The sequence below is a fragment of the Meles meles genome, chromosome X (genome assembly GCF_922984935.1).
Source record: "Meles meles chromosome X, mMelMel3.1 paternal haplotype, whole genome shotgun sequence".
NCBI classification, from domain to species: Eukaryota; Metazoa; Chordata; class Mammalia; order Carnivora; family Mustelidae; genus Meles; species Meles meles.
In genome coordinates, this window is record NC_060087.1 from 129,650,161 (window position 1) to 129,668,114 (window position 17,954).

The 17,954-nt window shown below is 46.4% G+C and overlaps 1 protein-coding gene across 2 annotated transcripts; it reads right to left on the reverse strand.

Moving 5' to 3' along the window:
• Positions 1-1,682: 1,682 nt before the first annotated feature.
• GABRE (gamma-aminobutyric acid type A receptor subunit epsilon) lies at positions 1,683-17,691 on the reverse strand. Of its 2 annotated transcripts, none has more exons than XM_045995565.1 (9): positions 17,601-17,691; positions 13,299-13,516; positions 12,788-12,855; positions 9,585-9,805; positions 8,791-8,873; positions 7,293-7,430; positions 3,263-3,415; positions 2,951-3,150; positions 1,683-2,620 (listed from the first exon to the last, which is right to left on the reverse strand). In XM_045995565.1, the coding sequence occupies exons 1-9, from the start codon at positions 17,654-17,656 to the stop codon at positions 2,324-2,326; spliced, it is 1,434 nt and encodes a 477-aa protein (XP_045851521.1). In that variant the 5' UTR covers positions 17,657-17,691; the 3' UTR covers positions 1,683-2,323. The 2 variants fall into 2 exon arrangements, with proteins under 2 accessions (XP_045851521.1, XP_045851519.1); XM_045995563.1 differs by having other exon boundaries at positions 1,683-2,671.
• Between the last annotated feature and the right edge of the window lie 263 nt (positions 17,692-17,954).

Genomic DNA, 17,954 nt, shown 5'->3' on the forward strand with positions numbered 1-17,954 from the left:
TATTGTAGTGTGATTAAAGAATCTGTTTTGCACTATTTCTATTTCAAAAATATAACCTGACTACTTTTTCTTTTTCTGAATCTTTCTAATTAAGTGAAAGTGAGGAACTATTTCCCTTGTTCTAAATTGTTACTTGTACTTTGACATGGGTTAGGGCATCAAAAAATTCACAGTAAAAGCATGTGGATTTTTTACAGGGAAAGTGAGCATCATTTCAAGAAATTTAAAGCAAACCATTGGCTGTTCACATGTCATTTTTGTCTCCTACTTGGTTCTTGTTATTGTTTCTGAGTTCCCTTAAAGCTGGATGTGTCATGGGATGCCAGGGCTAGTACTCCCCAATACACCTTTAGTGACTTTTCATTTGAAAAGTGCGTTGACCAAGCTCTCCAGACTTACATCCAAAACAAGTTATTGGAATTCTTGGGGTCTGGTTCCACTCCACTATCTGCTTTATGACAGTAGATATTCCTCTCTGGGCCTCAGCATCTCTATCTTTACATGACGGCAGTGGGGGAGGAGTGTTCCGAGCCTGATAATCTCCAGGAAACTTCTAGCTTTCTGGCTAGGTGTAAGAATGATGGACAAAGCAAAAAGGACATGGTGGGAGGCAGGAACATAGGAGCAAATAAGAGAATGAGTAAAAGGAGAACAGCCACTTGGTCACTCTCTTCCCTTCAGTTTTCCACTGACAGAGGGTACAAGCTTGGTAGGTCTGGAAGTCATGGACGGGAGAGGGGAACAGAAATAATTGGGTCATTGATTTAAGATTTAAATCCTGAACCGAGAACAAACTTGAATGCCTAAGAAACCAGTCATACCTTTCATGTTTTGCTGATATATTTATTGATACATTTCCCCTTCTCAGTTGATGGTGACAAAAAGCAGATGAATCTCCCTACCCTACCCACCCCCCCCCAGTAAAATACAGACACAGATTTTATTCAGCATATACAAGCATTGGGGCGTGTCCAAATTCACCTCGCTGGGTTGCCAGAGCCAGGAGAGGTTCGGTCTTGGGGGCCCAAGAATTGACCAGGCCAGTGCTGAAGAGAGGCTGCCACTCTGGGCTTTGCCAATGGCAGAGGCTACAGAATCAAATCAAGGTGAGCAGAGCTGCCTAGCCCTGTCACGTGGTCTAGAAGGTGACAGTGGGATCCTGAATAGTTTCCAGTGAGATCCACAGTCCCATAGAAATCTGTGCCTCAGGTTCTCATCTGCAAAATGGGAATAAGAATCCTGCCCTGAATATATCACAGGCCTATGATGAGGCTCAAAATAGAAATAATTTGTCAAAAGTGTTTTGCAAAAGATAAAGCGCTATACACATTTAAGGGAATTCAATTCATTGACTGTGATTGTGAGTGCCCCAGGATAAGAGTGGACTGGCTCATGGGTCCAGGGGCCAAGGAAGTGGCAAATCTCTTATTTTGTGCCTTTACAGGGCACCAACCTGTGCCAGTAATGCCCACTGCAAAGCAAAGAAGTCACCATGGCCTAGCACCTGGGTTGGGGCTGGGAAAGCCACTGGGGAAGTTACAGAAAACGTCACAGGGGTCAAGGAGGAGGAAGAAGGTGGCATAGAAAGCAGGGAGTCATTACTATTATCACAGACAAAAATAGATACCCAATGGAAGCAAGGCATTGAATTTGTAGTGCCGATGAAGGATGGAGGTGGGGGTGGTGCAGCAGCAGAGGGAGATACGACCCCAAAGAAGCTCAATGGCTGGCTCCCTTCCTCTTGAAAGTATTATACCAGTGTCTCTCTGCAGGGGAAGGGAGGGCAGGGAGAAAAAACCAAGAATATAATAATCTGATCTAAGGACTAGGATCCCCTTCCCCTTCACACTGCTGCCCAACATTTTAAGGAGGTTTCAGGAACAGGCAAGTAGCTGGTCTATGCACTTCGAGGGTGAGGCCAGAGCTGGGCCTGGAGCCCCACAAAGGCAGTATTGTTTCTGGAAAAAGGCAGTGGTATCAGCACTGGGAGATAGCTAACCTATTCATACATGGACACAGTCTTAGGGAGCGAGTCACTGACAGCCTGTGATATTAAATCTGAGCATCATTCGTGCCCCTTGAGGAACAGAGAAGAGGCCATTCTACTTGAAATGGACTGCCATGGAGAGTCCATGAATGGGCCACGTAGGGGAGAGGGCCAGCAAAGAGCAATTCTATGCAGGCTTATATTTGGAGAATGGGAAAGGAGAGACACTCCCTTGTTGCTCCTGCTGCTGCTGCTGCTTTCCTCTGACTCCCTTGCAAAGGGCTATGGGACCTCCTGGGGAACTGGGGAGGCTGTCCACACGGTACCAGCTGGCACCTACAAGTTAAGGCAAACGAGCCAGTAGAGCACATTGAAGAAGAAAAAGGTCACCGGGAAAACAATTCGTGAGTAGCTATCCAGGCGGTAGATGTGGATGAAGAGGCGGCCCTGCTGCCAGATACTGCCCTCACAACTGGGGACCGCGCAGAAGTACTTCTTGCACCACCTGCAGCAACCGTTACCAGCGTTCTGGATGGCATGTCGTCTGAAAGACTGCTGGGCTGGGCAAAATGGGCCCTCCTCTCCATCACTCTCGTCAGAGTCCTCGATCTGGCACACGAAAGCTTCTGGATGCTGGAAGGCATGGACACGGGGAGGGGTAAGGGCACGAGCACGAATATGTGGCTGAAACGGACAAGGGAAGAAGTGGGAAAGAGTCAAAAAAGATGAATCAAGTCTAGGTGCTGCCCCAGGGTTTCTGGAGGGTCTGTCCCTGGCACACTCTTTCTTGTTAACCCCCCTCCCACCCCAGTCCCAGCATGACATCAAAAAGTTTATTCAACCTCAGGTTCTGCACCCCCATCACTTGGTGAACTGGCCATTGATGTGCCATGAGTTCTAGTGCTCTCACTTGCATGCCTCCACACTCCAAATCTTGCCACCACTCCCATACCCAGGTCATACATGGCGAAGTTTTGGAGAAGCACGGGGTTTCGTCCAGTTGTAGGTCAGAAAGTTGAGCACAGCAAACTCCATCAGAGCACAGAAGCAAAAGACGAAGCAGATGGCAATATAGAAATCCAAGGCTGTGATATAGGAGACACGTGGGAAATTCTTACGGGAAAAGGTGCCCAGTGTGGTCATGGTGAGTACAGAGGTTATTCCTGTGAAAGCACAGTAGTGAAGCTGAGCTCAGCTACCGATCCATATATTACACTGCTGAAAGGACCCCGGAGAAGGCAATTCTGTGCCCATGTGTATGCATTACCCACTTACCTAAAGAAGTTCTGGCTGGAGCAGAATCTTTCTTGATCCAAAACGAAATCCAGGAAAGCATTGTGGTCACAGAAGAAGGGACGTAGTTTTGAAAGGCTACAAAGCCAAACCGCCTGCTCACATTAAAGAAAAGCGTCGTGACCATGAAATCACCTGGAAGACATAAAAAATACCACTTCATTACAGTACTGACATGAGGTCTCCCCCGGAGAGGACAAGCACATTAAGGGTCTTATTCAGCTCCTAGGATCCACACCACAGTCGTAAGATAGAGGCACATTATTCCACATACAGAGAATCAGAACAAACCCAGAGAGTATCCATGCAAGACCCATGGTCAGTTAGGACCTAAGCCAAGGCCAGACACTTCATTGCTTCTTTCTCAGCTGACTGCCCCACACACAGCGTCTGTCTTCCCAGGGTGGCAGAAGTGTCAGAGGAAGGTGAAAAAATCAGTTAGCCCGCTAGTTATCAGGACTACAGAGCTAATGTCCGGAAGGATGACTGAGACCTTCACATCCATTAAAGTACCATAACTAGTCTGCAGAATCACAGCCCGGCACGTGCACTACTGGCCTTTACAATGTGTACTCTCAGGGAATGAGCCAAGAGCAACCTGTGCTGTGGTGGGCGAAGCACAGAATTCATTTGGCCTCCTTCCTATTCATTCACGTGCCCATCCCAAACCTCTGGTTGTTCCTTATTCCACAACAGCTACAGAATCAAATGCACACTCTGACCTGACAATGAAGGCCCACTGTGACCTGGCTCCAACGGACATCTTATACACACACATGCACACACATGCCTTCCTGTAAACTAATCCCATATACTCTGAGATTTCCTGAGATAGCGTGCATATTTGCACCAATATCCAAACCCCAGATTCCCTGTTCTCAGTCCACTATCCTAATCCAAACTGAGTGTTTCAAAAAAATAGAAGAATTAGGTGAAAGTAAAAATTGGGGCATCATGTCCTTGATGTTGGCTCTTCCCCTACAGTGATTGCTCTTATAGCACGTCATGACAACTTACATTTCTAGTTGGCATCTTTTCTTACACCCTTCATGTTGCCTTTTATTCTGACACACTCATCCTAAACACTCTGCGTTTTCATCATGATCTCAGAGATTCTGGGGGCTCTCCTGAGTCCAGAACCTCCCATTTCATGTTCAACATCACATGGGATTTGTGATAGCTCAAATTCTGGCTCCTTAGTGAAGCTAAACTCCAAACTTCTATGGAAGTGGTGCTATAAAATTCTTCGGCTTTGAGTTAGTGGGCTTTTTCACCCCTTCAGGATTTAAATCTCTCATGTAAGCCCTGTGCCTTGCCTCTTGCCCATCCAAGCCCAGCACGGGCTGGAACCTACAAGATGCTCAGTGACTCTTGCTACTGTCTGGCAATAACTTGGTAAAGCAGACCAGAACACTAACATGTCCACATGTTCTATTTTGCAAAGTAGATCACCTGCATAGCAGGTCTGTGTATGTTGGAGCTAAAGGAGAAGAGCGGCCTTTCCTAGTCACCTTGGAGTACTGACACTTAAAGGGCAAGAGTTCTCCGGAAAAAGGTAAGGATGTGGCCTGCGATTAGTAGGATATCTGTATTCAGAGTAGTAGCTTTGTGGATAGAACTCCTACCCAGGGCTCCTGCAGGAACCACTCACACTTGCCTACTGGGCAGAATGTATTTACCAAGTTCTTAATTCTCTTGCCCTGGGAATTGACTGCAATTTAAGACCCCCTATTTAGCTACAACCACTCCTTGTGAATATATATTCTTGCTGCAAGATTTATTATCCTATCAGAGTTTCTTTTGCTTATTTTATTTATTCCATCCAAGGAACAAATTTCCCCACTTGTCAAGATGTGGAAATTTGTTTCTGAAAGCTGAGGGAAGGATACTAACACATAATTTCTTATTCCTGAAAGATAAAGGAGCATGGGCAAGGGAAAAAAGATATCTGGAGCTGAGGAGCCAAAGCCAAACAAAACATACGCCCGCCCCCGCCCAATTAAAGATGCTTCTGCTCTTCTCTCATCTGGCCAGACCAGAGTTGGTCCCCGTGCTGTCAGAGGAAGATAATTTAATAGACTGTGTCCAAAGGACAGGGACTAGAAGAATGAGTGGACCCAAAGCTGTAACGAACAAAGGAGGGAAAAGAAACTAGACTGTAGAGTCTAAAAAAGATTATGACCTTGGACTGGGACCACGATGCTGGTCCTTTAATCTTGATCCCATGTAAGAGTGACTGAGCTTTCCATAAGTTCAACAGTTCTAGGGAAAAATAACTAGGTCCAATGGGTAGGAGTTCCAGAGATGTCAATTTCAGATGAACAGGGAATTTTCTGAGGAACAGAGTTGTCCAGAGAAGGCAGAAACTCCCTTGTGAGAAAGTAAAGTCCTAATCATGGGTAAGATTCCATCAGAGTCTCGATAGCCACCAGTGAAATTTAACTCACTCACTGGGGACCAGGCTGTGCTCTCTGAAATCTTTCTGAAGCAGATTCTCTGCTTCAAGGCCCAAGGTGACCAAACTCACAAGCTTCCACCGTGTTCTGAACCCTTAGGTACTGTTACATAAATCTACGTCAGATAGAAAGAACTGCCCAGAGACTGATGGGAAGAGTTTAGGACCAGTCTAAAAGAGAACTATGATACTGGTGAAAGCATAATTCAAGAATTAACCTCTAGCAGAAGAGAAAGAAGTCCTCCTTTTCCCCCCAAGAAACCTCCTCTCTCCCAAGGAGGGCTGGTGCTTTCCTATTGTCATCGTTTTTGTGATGATACTGGCTCTGGGGCTTCGGAGTCACTAGGGCACCATTTTGAAACAATGCATAACCATCTACTAAATGGAACCACTAATAACTTGAAAGCCCCTGGGCCTTGTCTCTTCTGCCACTTTTGGTGAAGGGTCTCCACCTGTCTGGGAAAACTGAGATACAGAAAAGCAAGGATCCCAAATCAAAGGCAGTACAACTGCTTACCCAGAGATGCTGAGAAAAAGAAAAGCGTTTGTAAAATATCCCTCTGCCCCTGCCTAGGCAAGCAAAGCCCTAGCCAGATAATCATAAGCTATTCCTCACCCAGTGACCAGCTCAATAAGTACAGCAAAAGCAGATTTTCTGCCTAGCTACACAGAAGCAAAGCAAGCCTCTTTCTGTGGCAAATGGCTGGCTGGGTGACTGACTACATCTGTGTTCCGGAAATGATGAGGCCAGTGCCTTCCCTGCCCTGACTTGGTCAGTATGTGTGAAGAAGGTTTCCAGGGCTGCTCTGGGAGCAATCCTGGGGGGTCCCTTAGCTTCTCATTGAGATCACCTAGGAACACAAGCAAAGACACTCATATCAGATTAGTAGCTGACATTGAAAAAATCCAGGTCCCTCCCTTTTTGTCCTTGTTAGGGACAAAGTCAGAAAACCAATGATCATCCTGTCCATGTTGAATGCACCATGAAGGTTTTGACAGGAATCCGTGCTTGTTAGAGCTGCTTCTTCAAAATAAATGTTGATGCAGGAGCAATTATAACTGCTGAAACCTCCCCCATACTATCCCAGCCCTCATCTAGCTGACATTAGAACTCTAACCTCCACTTCCCATCAGGACCAACTTTGTTTCCCACTCAACCAGCTTGAATTGGTTCTAGGTATGGAGAACTCGCATGAGCTCCATTCCCCCAAAGTCATTCAAACAAGCTGGTTGTAACAAAGACCTAGAAATTGCAAGGTCTGAACAACCAAAGGTAATTGCAAATCCTGACAGAAGTAAAACTTTAACTATTTACCTACCATCTCAGGGACTTGGCAAAGCACTTACTTCTTTGCAGATGAGACTGAGATGTAGTTACAAAGTCTCAGTTTCCTCTGCAAACAGTTGTAAGTGCTTAGCATTTATAAGACAGGCGTCATATTCTACAATATTTCCATGGGATGATGACATACATTTATATGTACGAATGGCCACCTCTAGTCATCCATACCACCCTCCTGGGCCTCTGCCTAGCCATGGTTTCAAAGACACACTTACCAGCAGGGGTTGAGATAGTTTCAGTAGTGTTAGTCACTCCTATAAAATCAAACTGAAAGAGCTTCCAAGAATTCTTCTCATTGATTTCAAGCTTGAAATCTTCCCATTTGTAGATCATCTCACTCTCAGGATAGGAAACTGTAAAGCAACACGGGAAGAAGGGTCTTGTGAGACTGGGAAGACCAGCTGTCTCCATCAGCATGGAGTCTGAGCAATGCCTTGGAGTCCTGACTCTGGCTTCACCACCTGTGGGAACTTGCCTCTTTTACCTCATTGTTGAAGTCCATTCAATATGTGCATTTACTGAGCATTTTTTAGTACCAGGCTCTGTGCTGGAAATATAAAGATGAGCAAGGCAGAAGCCTTGCCCTCAAACATTCACGTTTTATTGAGTAAGATAGTAAGTATACATCTGTAATTGTTGGAATTGCTGAGAAACCTCCACCCATGGGGCAATGGAAAAACAGAAGGAGAGACCACTTGGGGACACACCCAACAAAAATTTCATAGAGTTGGTGCCATTTTCAATAAATCTTAAAAGCTACGTAAAATATTCTCTGTATGGGTGAGGCTGAAAGGGTGAGGAGGGTGTTCTATGCATAGAAAGGTGAAAATGCCTGATGGATAATGGAAATGCCAAAGGTTCGGGATGGCTAGCTCACAGAGGCTGGATGAAGCATACAGGAATGGGTAATAGGGGCCAGTTAATGAGGTACCTTGGGAGTCATTCCAAGGAACTTGGTATTGATCTATGAGAGTTCAGGGAGTATTTGAAACTAAAACATGACCTGGTCTAGGTGATGTTTCAGCTAGGTCACCCTTGTCATTATATGAAGATGGCTTGTTGACAGGGAGACAAGTTTTGGGAGGCCAATGCAGGAATCTGGACACAACAAAATGAATGAAGGCAGGAATCAAAGCTGTGGCAGTGAGAATGCAGAGAAATATGATCAATAGAGACTCAGGATGGAAAACCAATAAGATGTTTTGATTGATTAGATGTAGCAGGTGATGGAGAAAAAAGCATCAAAGTTCTTGGCTTGGACAACTGAGTGGCTGATGGTGCCTCTCAATGAGACAAAGGTGAGCACAGAAGCAACACATTTGTTTTGGGGGTAGAGGTTGGAAGGAGAATGTATTTAGTTCTGGACATGTTCAGTTTTAAAGTGAAGATGTTGTGAAAGCCCAAGCGAAAGACGACAAAGGCCTACGTCAAGGTGCTGACAGTGGGGATGGGGAGGAGCAGACACACTTGAAGTACACTTCCGAGATGGGTGGCTGACTTGAGATGGAGTGGGAGGAAGAGGGAAGAAGCCAACAAGTGTTCCAGGTGAAGCAACACAGGATTGTTAGCAGGACAGGAGATGAGGAGGCTCTGGGCAAATCTGATACCATCTTAGGAGAAAAACAGAGGCAGAAAAATATAAAGGGCAAGGATGAGAAAAAAGAAAGGGCTCAGCATGACTCTGGGGCCCCAGAGACCTAAGAAGGTACTCACAGCTAGAGAAAGACAGAGGGCAAGAGTGAGAATCCATTGGAAATTTGAGCATGTGAAGTAAACATCCAGCATCAATGGTCATCCTGGAAGGGAGAAAGGAGCCTCATTAGGCTGGCCCTGAGCACTTAGGTATCCACCCACCTTGGCCTGGGGACCACCACCAATGAGTGGCAACAGTAGGATTTGAAACAAAGAGCTCATAAGAGAAACAAAAAGAGAGGAAGAACAGCTTGAAAGTATCTGGTTACTTTGGTTTCTAACATCAGAGAAATGTGTGGACCAATTTAGATAGCCTTTTGTTTCTTGCCCATCCCAGCTTTCAGAACTTGCCTACCTATTCTCTACCACCTTCCCACCTCATACCACCAATACACAACCTTCCCCTGCCAGACATTCAAATGTCCAGCCTGCTCTTAGGTATTTTCAAAAGGCTGTGTTGCTGTTCCACCTGGGCAATTCTGCCGCCGTAGACGTGTCATTACATCCAGTGCCCACTAGGGATGGAATTGTCCAGACAATGCAGTCATACTCTAGTTGGCGGGGTTGGGGGGGACCTGTGGACTGGGAGCCAAGTAACTGGCTGACAGCTCCAGCTCTGCCATGAACTTGGTGTGTAACCTTAAGTCATCTTTCAGGTTTGAGACCTAGCGTCTATGTCTACACATGAGGGGCTTGAGCTCAAGCTCTAGCAAAGCTGAAACGGCCCTTAGAAGTATCATTCAGGATGAAACCCATATCCATGGTTACTTGGTGAAAAGAGTCCCAAGAGGTAATATTCCAGAGGCTTGACATACCTAATTGTGTACAACACCTTGCCGTCCTTGTAGATGCGAGCCATCTGGTTGGGCATGGTGATCGCATGCTCTTGAGTCCTCTTAGAATTCCTAAAAAACGTGTCTGGGATCCACAGCTGGCTCACCATGTCGCCATTCAGAACAAAACTCTCGAAGCTGCCATTGTAACGGAGGCGCTCATCATACCAAGTCTGGCAGAAGGTGATGTCAATGGTGTATTCCTGATGGGATTGACAGAAAAGCACACACCTAGAACTCTACAGGCAAAGAGTATTCTCATGCCATCCTGTGAAGGGCCTATCAAGCAGATAGAAACCGAGTTAGGTTTTCACAGAGGAAAACAGCATGAATTAAGTTGTAGGAGTTTTCTATTTCCGGGATTCCTAAAAGTAAGGAACATTCCCAGATAAACAACGATCAGGGAAGACACATTTCGTCTAGAAACAGATGAATTAATTGCACAGGTTGGGCTCATCACATCGCCACTACCTTGAAGGGTTATGGGATAACTCCAGCCAGGTTAACACCCTCCCAGCCCCACGTCTCCATAGCAAACCAAAGATTTCGACTCAAAATCATCTTAAACATTTACTAATACAAATTTAAATTAAAAATTTACAAATTTAAAAATTTACAAATACAAACATTTACAAATACTCACACCTTTGGTTGTATATGGTGAGTTTTCCCTTTCAGTTTTAGTTGTGGAGCACAAATGCTAATTAACCTCAATTCTTTGCTATATTTTATTTTTTTTAAATTTTATTTATTTATTTGACAGACGGAGATCACAAGTACGCAGAGAAGCAGGCAGAGAGAGAGGAGGAAGCAGGCTTCCTGCTGAGCAGAGAGCCCAATGCAGGGCTCCATCCCAGGACTCTGGGATCATGACCTGAGCTGAAGGCAGAGGCTTTGACCCACTGAGCCACCCAGGCGCCTCCGGAGTTATATATATTTTTTTTTAAGATTTTATTTATTTGACAGACAGAGATCACAAGTAGACAGAGAGGCAGGCAGAGAGAGAGGAAGGGAAGCAGGCTCCCCGCTGAGCAGAGAGCCCGACGCGGGGCTCGATCCCAGGACCCTGAGATCATGACCTGAACTGAAGGCAGAGGCCTTAACCCACTGAGCCACCCAGGCGCCCCCGGAGTTATATTTTTAAATGAAGTTTTGAGTCATAAGAGAAGAGTATATTTAGTCTCATTTTTAAAAATAATCGTTTTGTATTTTCTTTTTAAACAATGTGTGTGTGCATATGTATAGCTATACCTGTGATTATTTGGTATCCAGATGATATAATCTACCCCATAAACTGTCTGTTAAACATTGAGAAGGAAGTTTAATAGGAAGAATCATGAGAAGCTAGAGATTTGCACTACTGGTATTAAAGGGTAAAAGACAGACTGCAATAGAATTGCAAGCGGTGTGAAGAGCAAGTGCCAGAACGAGAACAAGGGGGAATCCTGAGGGCTAACTCAACTGCCTTTACTTGAGAGGTGGAGAAAGTGAGGCTCAGAGAGAAAAGAGACTGTCCAAAGTCACAAATAGCTAATGGCAGCACATTGGCTCTGACGCTCAGAGCACAATTACCATGACCTTGCCCCGGGATGGCCTTCCCTGATTTCCCTCTCTAATGCTTATTTTTACTTGCACAAACAATCCCTTTGGGTACCAACGTCCAATTTTCCCCTGTAGAATCCCTAGGTCTTTCTCCTGAGTTATCCTGCCTCAGTAAACACCAATCACAAACCCACAGTTTGGAGGCCAGAGCCCTCAGGGGAAAGCTTGGCGTTGCTGCCTCAGGCAAGAGGTGTTGAGATCCATTGCCAAATTGCTGGGAGCTAGCCTTCCAGACTGAGAAGGTTCCCTGGAGTAGAGAAGCAAGCAGAAAAAAGCCTAGCTACCATTCATATGGGAGCCCCCAGGCCTGCCCAACCCATCCTCACCAGCCTTCATAGGTGGCCTTCAGAGTGCTTCTTCCCAGGATAGCTGGCAGTTCCAACTTGGCCTACGGAGCCTCCTTCATTCCTAGACCCTAGGAATTGTAACTAGGGGAAGTCTTTCCTCCACAGTCCATGCATGCTGTGCTCTTGCTCTGTTACAGTGTTTCAAATGAGCATTTAATTTTTATTTTACAAGATACCAATTTTAAGTTCATTACACAGCAACTGATAACAGTTCAATTTTTTTTCCCAGTTTGACAAGGGAGCTTGGGTTGTACATCTTTTTTAGCTCAGCTGAAATTCTAGAAATTCAGTGTCAAGGAATTGGCTTAATTAGGATTGCTTGCAACAATTATCACAGCAGGAAGCCTTAGCAACTGTTGATGCTGTGATGGCCAGTCATTCCCAGACTGGTCACTGCCTTCTAAGCTCAGGCTAGGTGTTTCAAAAATTTAACTAGGAAACTGATAGAAACATTTGATTTAAATCTCCATGCTGTGGGCTCAGGTTTCTCTCCCTAAGAAATAATCCTATGCTCTACACAGCACCTGATTAGCTGAGGGATGTAGGAACTCCTTTCAAGCAATCACACCCCTTTTGTAACAAAATGCTTTCTGAGAAGCTCAGTTGCTTCAAATTTAAAATGAAGATCCCAGTGGCATCCTTGCCTGCCATACAGGCTGTGATGAAGACCCAAGGAGACAAGTATGCTTTGCTCATTGGCTGTGAGAGAGTCATACACTTCCTCCTTACCAAATACAAAACTCCAGTGTTACCATGAAAAAGTAGACTGTACAAGAACTTAGAACTCCCAGAGTTTTAAAGAGTTATCTGGAATTATGTAAAAGACCAGACTTCTTGGGGGAAATTTAATACCATATGAGTATTTGGCATCTTCTAAAGGTACTTGGCCTAGGCTAAAGCAGCAGTTTATTGGCCAAAGAAAATCAAGTTGTTGCCTTCTCTTTGGACCAGTTCTGTGTTGCACGCCAGGTTCAGTGACTGCTAAGTTATTAGACTGTATCCCTCGGGCTTGTTAGGTATCGGGGGAAAATAGTGACTTCTATATAACATCTTTCATAATTCATTTGCTCAGTTAACATATATGGAGTCCTTGACACCAAGGAAACCATAATCAGGAGAACAAGACAAATAAAGAGCACATAATCACAAATGAGGTAGGGAAGATCAGGTAAACAACTATGATATAAGCTAGAAAAATCTGAATCCCAAAGAGACAAGTGTGGTGTGAGTACTTACCATGTCCAGGATAGAGATAGGACCAAGAGTGTTGACAGAGAGCTCAACAGTGACCACAGTGGGCTTTTCTGCAAAGGAAGCAGATGTGGCAGAGATAAGTGTCAAATAAGAGCAGGGACAGTGGAGGGGGGGGCATTGTCAGAGGGGAAAGCAGGACGATGGGTGAGGACTAGAGACATGGTTTCAACATCCAGTCCTATTTCTTTCTTTGCTCTTTCATGGCAAGATCCAATTCACAGACTGCTAAGAGCTGGACACACCTTGTAGGTCAGTCATCTGGTCTACTCATTTTATTGTTGGAAAAACTGAGGATGAGAAAAGAAAAAAAGTCTAGACCAAGGTCAAGAGCACTGCTAAGACTATTGTTGATATCTCTTACCTGACAGGTCAGCAACAGATATTCCTGCCCATGTGCATGGCCCCATTACCTATACCCACACTCATCATCCACACCTATGCTGTCGTCAAACCCCCTGCTCCAGCAGGGGACGAACTGTGTTCTGCTACTCACCACCGATGCCAGGGCGCAGTTTGTGGTCATAGTTATTCAGGATACTGTTCAGAATGTGAGTGGCTGCTTGCAGATTCCCAAGTCTGCGAGAGGGACCCGTAAGGGTGGGCACTGTTTCTTCAGAAAGGAGTTTGTTTTCAGGAGCCTGGGGCTGGTGCCCGTAGACATCATCATGGGCAGAGGGTCCATATTCTGATTCAACACGAGGTTCTTCGCTCCTAGAACAAAACAAACAAACAAACAAAAAGAATAAAGCTCTGTTCTCCACTCTGTAGGGGACCCAGCTGAGGCCTCTTTGGACAGAAGCAAACCAAAATAAGTCTGCATCCCAAGGCATAAAGAGTAACTGGTAATAGCAAATTTGGGGCCAGTAACAGATTATATTTGTTAATTTCTTCTAAATCTTGCTGTTCTTTGGGGACTTTATGGAAATTCTTTATTTTAAAAATATCCTAATAACAAAACCAAGTTCGAGATTTTAAAAGAATTTCTCAAGGTAAGACGAAGAGGATATTGGTGTATGAGCTTTGGCCAATCAGCAGCTGTTACTAGCCCTGGCCTCCAGTCTGCCTGACCAGCACCGCCTGGGAGCAAATGGATGGGCAGAGGGCCCGGATTGCTGAGGAATGCTCCGGAAAGTCAGAACGGCCTCTACCACAGAGGACAAGGACACTGTGGGAATATTCTGCATTGCTTTGCTTTTGTGATATTCACGGTTTGGAGTTGGGGGCCAGGGGTGAGGAGAAGCTCTGAGCACTGAGAAAAGGCAGGAGTCCTTTATTCAGAGACTGTCGTCTAGGAGAGAGGACTGACTGGAATCCAGCCAGAGTGCCACAGCCTTGCACCAGAGCCAAAAGATAAGAATTAAATTAAATTAAACAAAAAATTAAAAAGCCATCTGGCAATGTATGAAATTCGCTGATGGTGTTAGAAGTTAGGGTCCTGGGCGCCTGGGTGGCTCAGTGGGTTAAAGCCTCTGCCTTCGGCTCAGGTCATGATCCCAGGGTCCTGGGATCGAGCCCCACATCGGGCTTTCTGCTTCCTCCTCTCTCTCTGCCTGCCTCTCTGCCTACTTGTGGTCTCTGTCTGTCAAATAAATAAATAAAATATTAAAAAAAAAAAAAAAAAGAAGTTAGGGTTCTGGTACTTTCGTGAAGAAGTGGGCTTCAGGAGCTTCTGAGGCTCCGGTCATGTTCTAGTCCCTGATGTGGGTGTACTGACACCCGTGCGGTCATTTTCTGACAACTCATCAGCTACACACTAATCATCTGAATACGTTTCTGTATATATGTTCTAATTCAATGAAAAAGTGTTTCAAAAAATAAAAAGGCTAATAAAAATCTGCTAATATATGGATCTTATTTGGATCCTGATTTTAAAAGGCAAACTAAACACAAAACAAAAAACATTTATAATGCAGTAGGGGAGATGTGAACACTGACTGGATAGTTTCTTCACTCTGACAAAGTTATTCTAAAATTTTTGGTGTAATAGTGGTATTATGTATTTGCAGTCCTTACGACTAAAAATGCATACTAAAATAATTGCATAGAAAATGATATGAGATTTGACATTTGCTCTAGAATAATTTAAGCGGAAATGGAGAGTGGGTGGAGGACAGAGAAATTAAGTGTGGCCATGAATTTATAATTAATGAGGCTGGTGATGGGTACATGGGGTTTCACTCTATTGTTCCCCCAGCTTTTCTATGTCTTCGAAAAAAATTATAATTAAAAGCTTTTTTAAAAACCATCAGCAAAATTAATCTATGATGTTGGAAAGCAAGACAGTGGTGTTCTTTGGATAGGAGAGTATATGGGGGGGCATGTAGTGAAGCTTGTGGTGGGGGGTAGGTGGAGAGGACTAGCAACATAGGCATGGCTTCTGTGGTGCAGACGCAGGGTCTGGCAACTTGTGCAGCAAAACGCATTTTCCTGCACTATTTCAAGCTCTTAGAATTGCCTAACTGGCATACAGATGTGCCAGATTTATACCATTTTTCATGTCTGAAGTGGCTTATTCCCATTGTGGGCAAGGGAAGAACTGGGCTTGAGAAAAACAGTTTCCATTTCCAAATAACATGTGCAGAAATATCCTTTTTCCCTGAGGCATTCCCCCCACAGTCCTCTGACTGCTGGAGGGGCAGAGGGAGAACAGAGGCCTGAGACCCTGCCAAATGAGTGATGTGGCTAGGAGCATGGCCCAGTCAGGACTGGCACTGCCAGCCAAGACCACCCAAATGTCTGAAGCCAACAACAATAGCCCCAAGGTTCAAGAGGCAAACAAGCAAGCAAAAGCCCAGGGACCACTGAAGCCCCCCTGCTCCCAAACTGTGTCTACGATGAAAATGATATCAGAAGGTCTTGAGGTCGCTGTAATTCTACAATCATCCTTTGCCAGTAAAATACAAACAAAACAAACACACTCATCCTGGGGTCCTTGAGGTTAAGGAGCTGCTGATACTGCATAGCTTTTCTTGGCCAGTCAGCCCCCTTTCAAGGCTAGAAATATAACAACTTGAAAAACACTCATGCACTGGGTTAGCGGAATCTTTCCATGGGGCCTTTTCATGCATCCACATCTCTCTATATGCAATGGTACAAGATGGAGCCGAAATTCTGCACCCCCTCCCACTACTGAGGGCGTTCATTCCACGAACTGTGGGGGAAGAGGGGGGAGGGGGAAGGGACTGGAAATGTTCTAGGAGGGGTCCACTGGGTTGGGTTTTTTTCTCCAAAATCAGCCCTCTTTTCCACCTTACAGATGAAGAAACAATCCCACCTGGGAGGAGGGCTGTGCCCAAAGTCACAACCATTTGAAGCTGACTTGGGACCAGAGCAAGGTTCCTTGGTTTGATGTGGCTCTTGCCAGCACACCCCAAAGCCATCTCCAGCTCTTTGCTGACATCATGGGTTGCCATGTTGACAGTGTCTGACGCTAGATACCGAGGCCCTTCCCTCCCCACTCACCCCAGTGGACGGGAAGGGTAGTTTCCTTGTCAACAGCCCCTCTTCCCAGCTTTTATTTATTTTTTTTCCCTGCTCCTCTGGCTTCCTTCTGCTTCTGCTCCCAGACCCCTCTTTTGAGCTAGACAGTAACCATGCCAGCTCTCCCAAACAGTTTTATTCATATCTGGAGGGATGTAGATGACTGGAAATTCTTAGCACGCATTCAGAAATTTTTGCCAAGCCCCTGCTGAGACCAACCCCCACACCCCAGGGCACAGGTGAGCCAGCGGGAGCCCCACAGCCCCTCCCCTGAGGAGCTAAAGCATTCTGGGGTGAGGAAAGAAGCCTTCTCCCTTCTCAAAACAGATAAGCAAGATAGGAACTCAGTGCCCTGGAGACTTCTGGAATGGAAACCGTCTCAAAAATAGGAAGCAGTCATCTTCTACTCTAAAAACTCAGAAGTGTAGGGAACAACCTTTCTAGCAAAGTCTCAGGGCCAGAAGAAAGTGTGGAGGAAGCTGGCTGTTCAAGGGAAATCTGTTGTTAGCCTTTGGAGAAGGGGATGGGGATTGGAATCGAGGACCCAAACCGCAGACCTCAGAGAATAACATACTCGGCCTCCGGGTCTGGCCAACCCAAGACCCAGCAAGGCGTCTGGTGGGGGCGGGGGATGAAGGAGGAAAGAGTAGGCTGGCGGCAGAGTGGAGTGGGGTGGATAACTGGGGAGGGAATCCTTGGACTAAACTGGGGCTGGTGCCTGGCACTGGCACCAAGAGACGCGGCGGGAAGGCAAACAAGTAAAGTCAGAGTTATCTGGCACAGTGCCTGGTACTAGGCGCTCGGGAAAATAAATCCGAATGAGAGGACAGACAATCCAACACTCCAGCATTTAGGCGCAGTTTCGTTCCCCAAGCCAGAGCGCCTTTCTGGGCGCCACCTTCCCAAAGTCTCCCCCAGTCCTCAGAAGCGCGAGCTTACGCTGGTCGGTAACCTCGCGGGCCACCCGCCTCTTCCCACGGAAGACCCAGAGAGGGAGAAGCGTGCTCATGCCCCCAGCCGTCGCCGTGCTTTTGGAGAGCAGGAGTCTGGGGACCGAAACAGTCAGGCAACAGGCGTCCCGCCTCCCTTCCTGGGCACCTCTTCAGGGGTCTGGAGTGCCCATCTTAGAGGTGGCGGGTTGGAGGCTGGCAGCGCGCAGCGGGGACCCGGGATCCGGCTAGCCCGCGCAGGAGATGGAAAAAGGTGGGCGCGGAGCTTGAGGAACGTAGGGGAGCGGGGGTCGGAGAGCTGGCCTAGCTCCAGGGGAGAGGGAGCTGGGCGCAGAGGGCTCCTGGGTTCCGAGATGGAGACTCACCTAGACGGGAGGATTATGCACATGCCCAGGAGGATCAGGAGAACTTTGGTTAACATCTTGGTGGGGACCGGCGCGACCACCTGTACGGAGGTCGCTGCGCACGGTCTGGCCGCACCGAGCGCGGTGTGCAGGATTTTGCTGGGCTCCAACTTCCACTCCTCCCACTCGCCCCGCCCCGCGCCCCCCCCCACTCTGGCCCCGCCCCCTGAGCCCCGATGGAAATCTCCGACGACCTGTTTGCCGCTGCTGCAGCGAGTAGGGTGGATAGGCTCTGGCGGGCGGAAGGAAGGAGGAGGGAGAAGAGGAGGGAGCCCGTCGCCAAGGCCCCCCACCCCCCGCCGCCACGACTGCAGC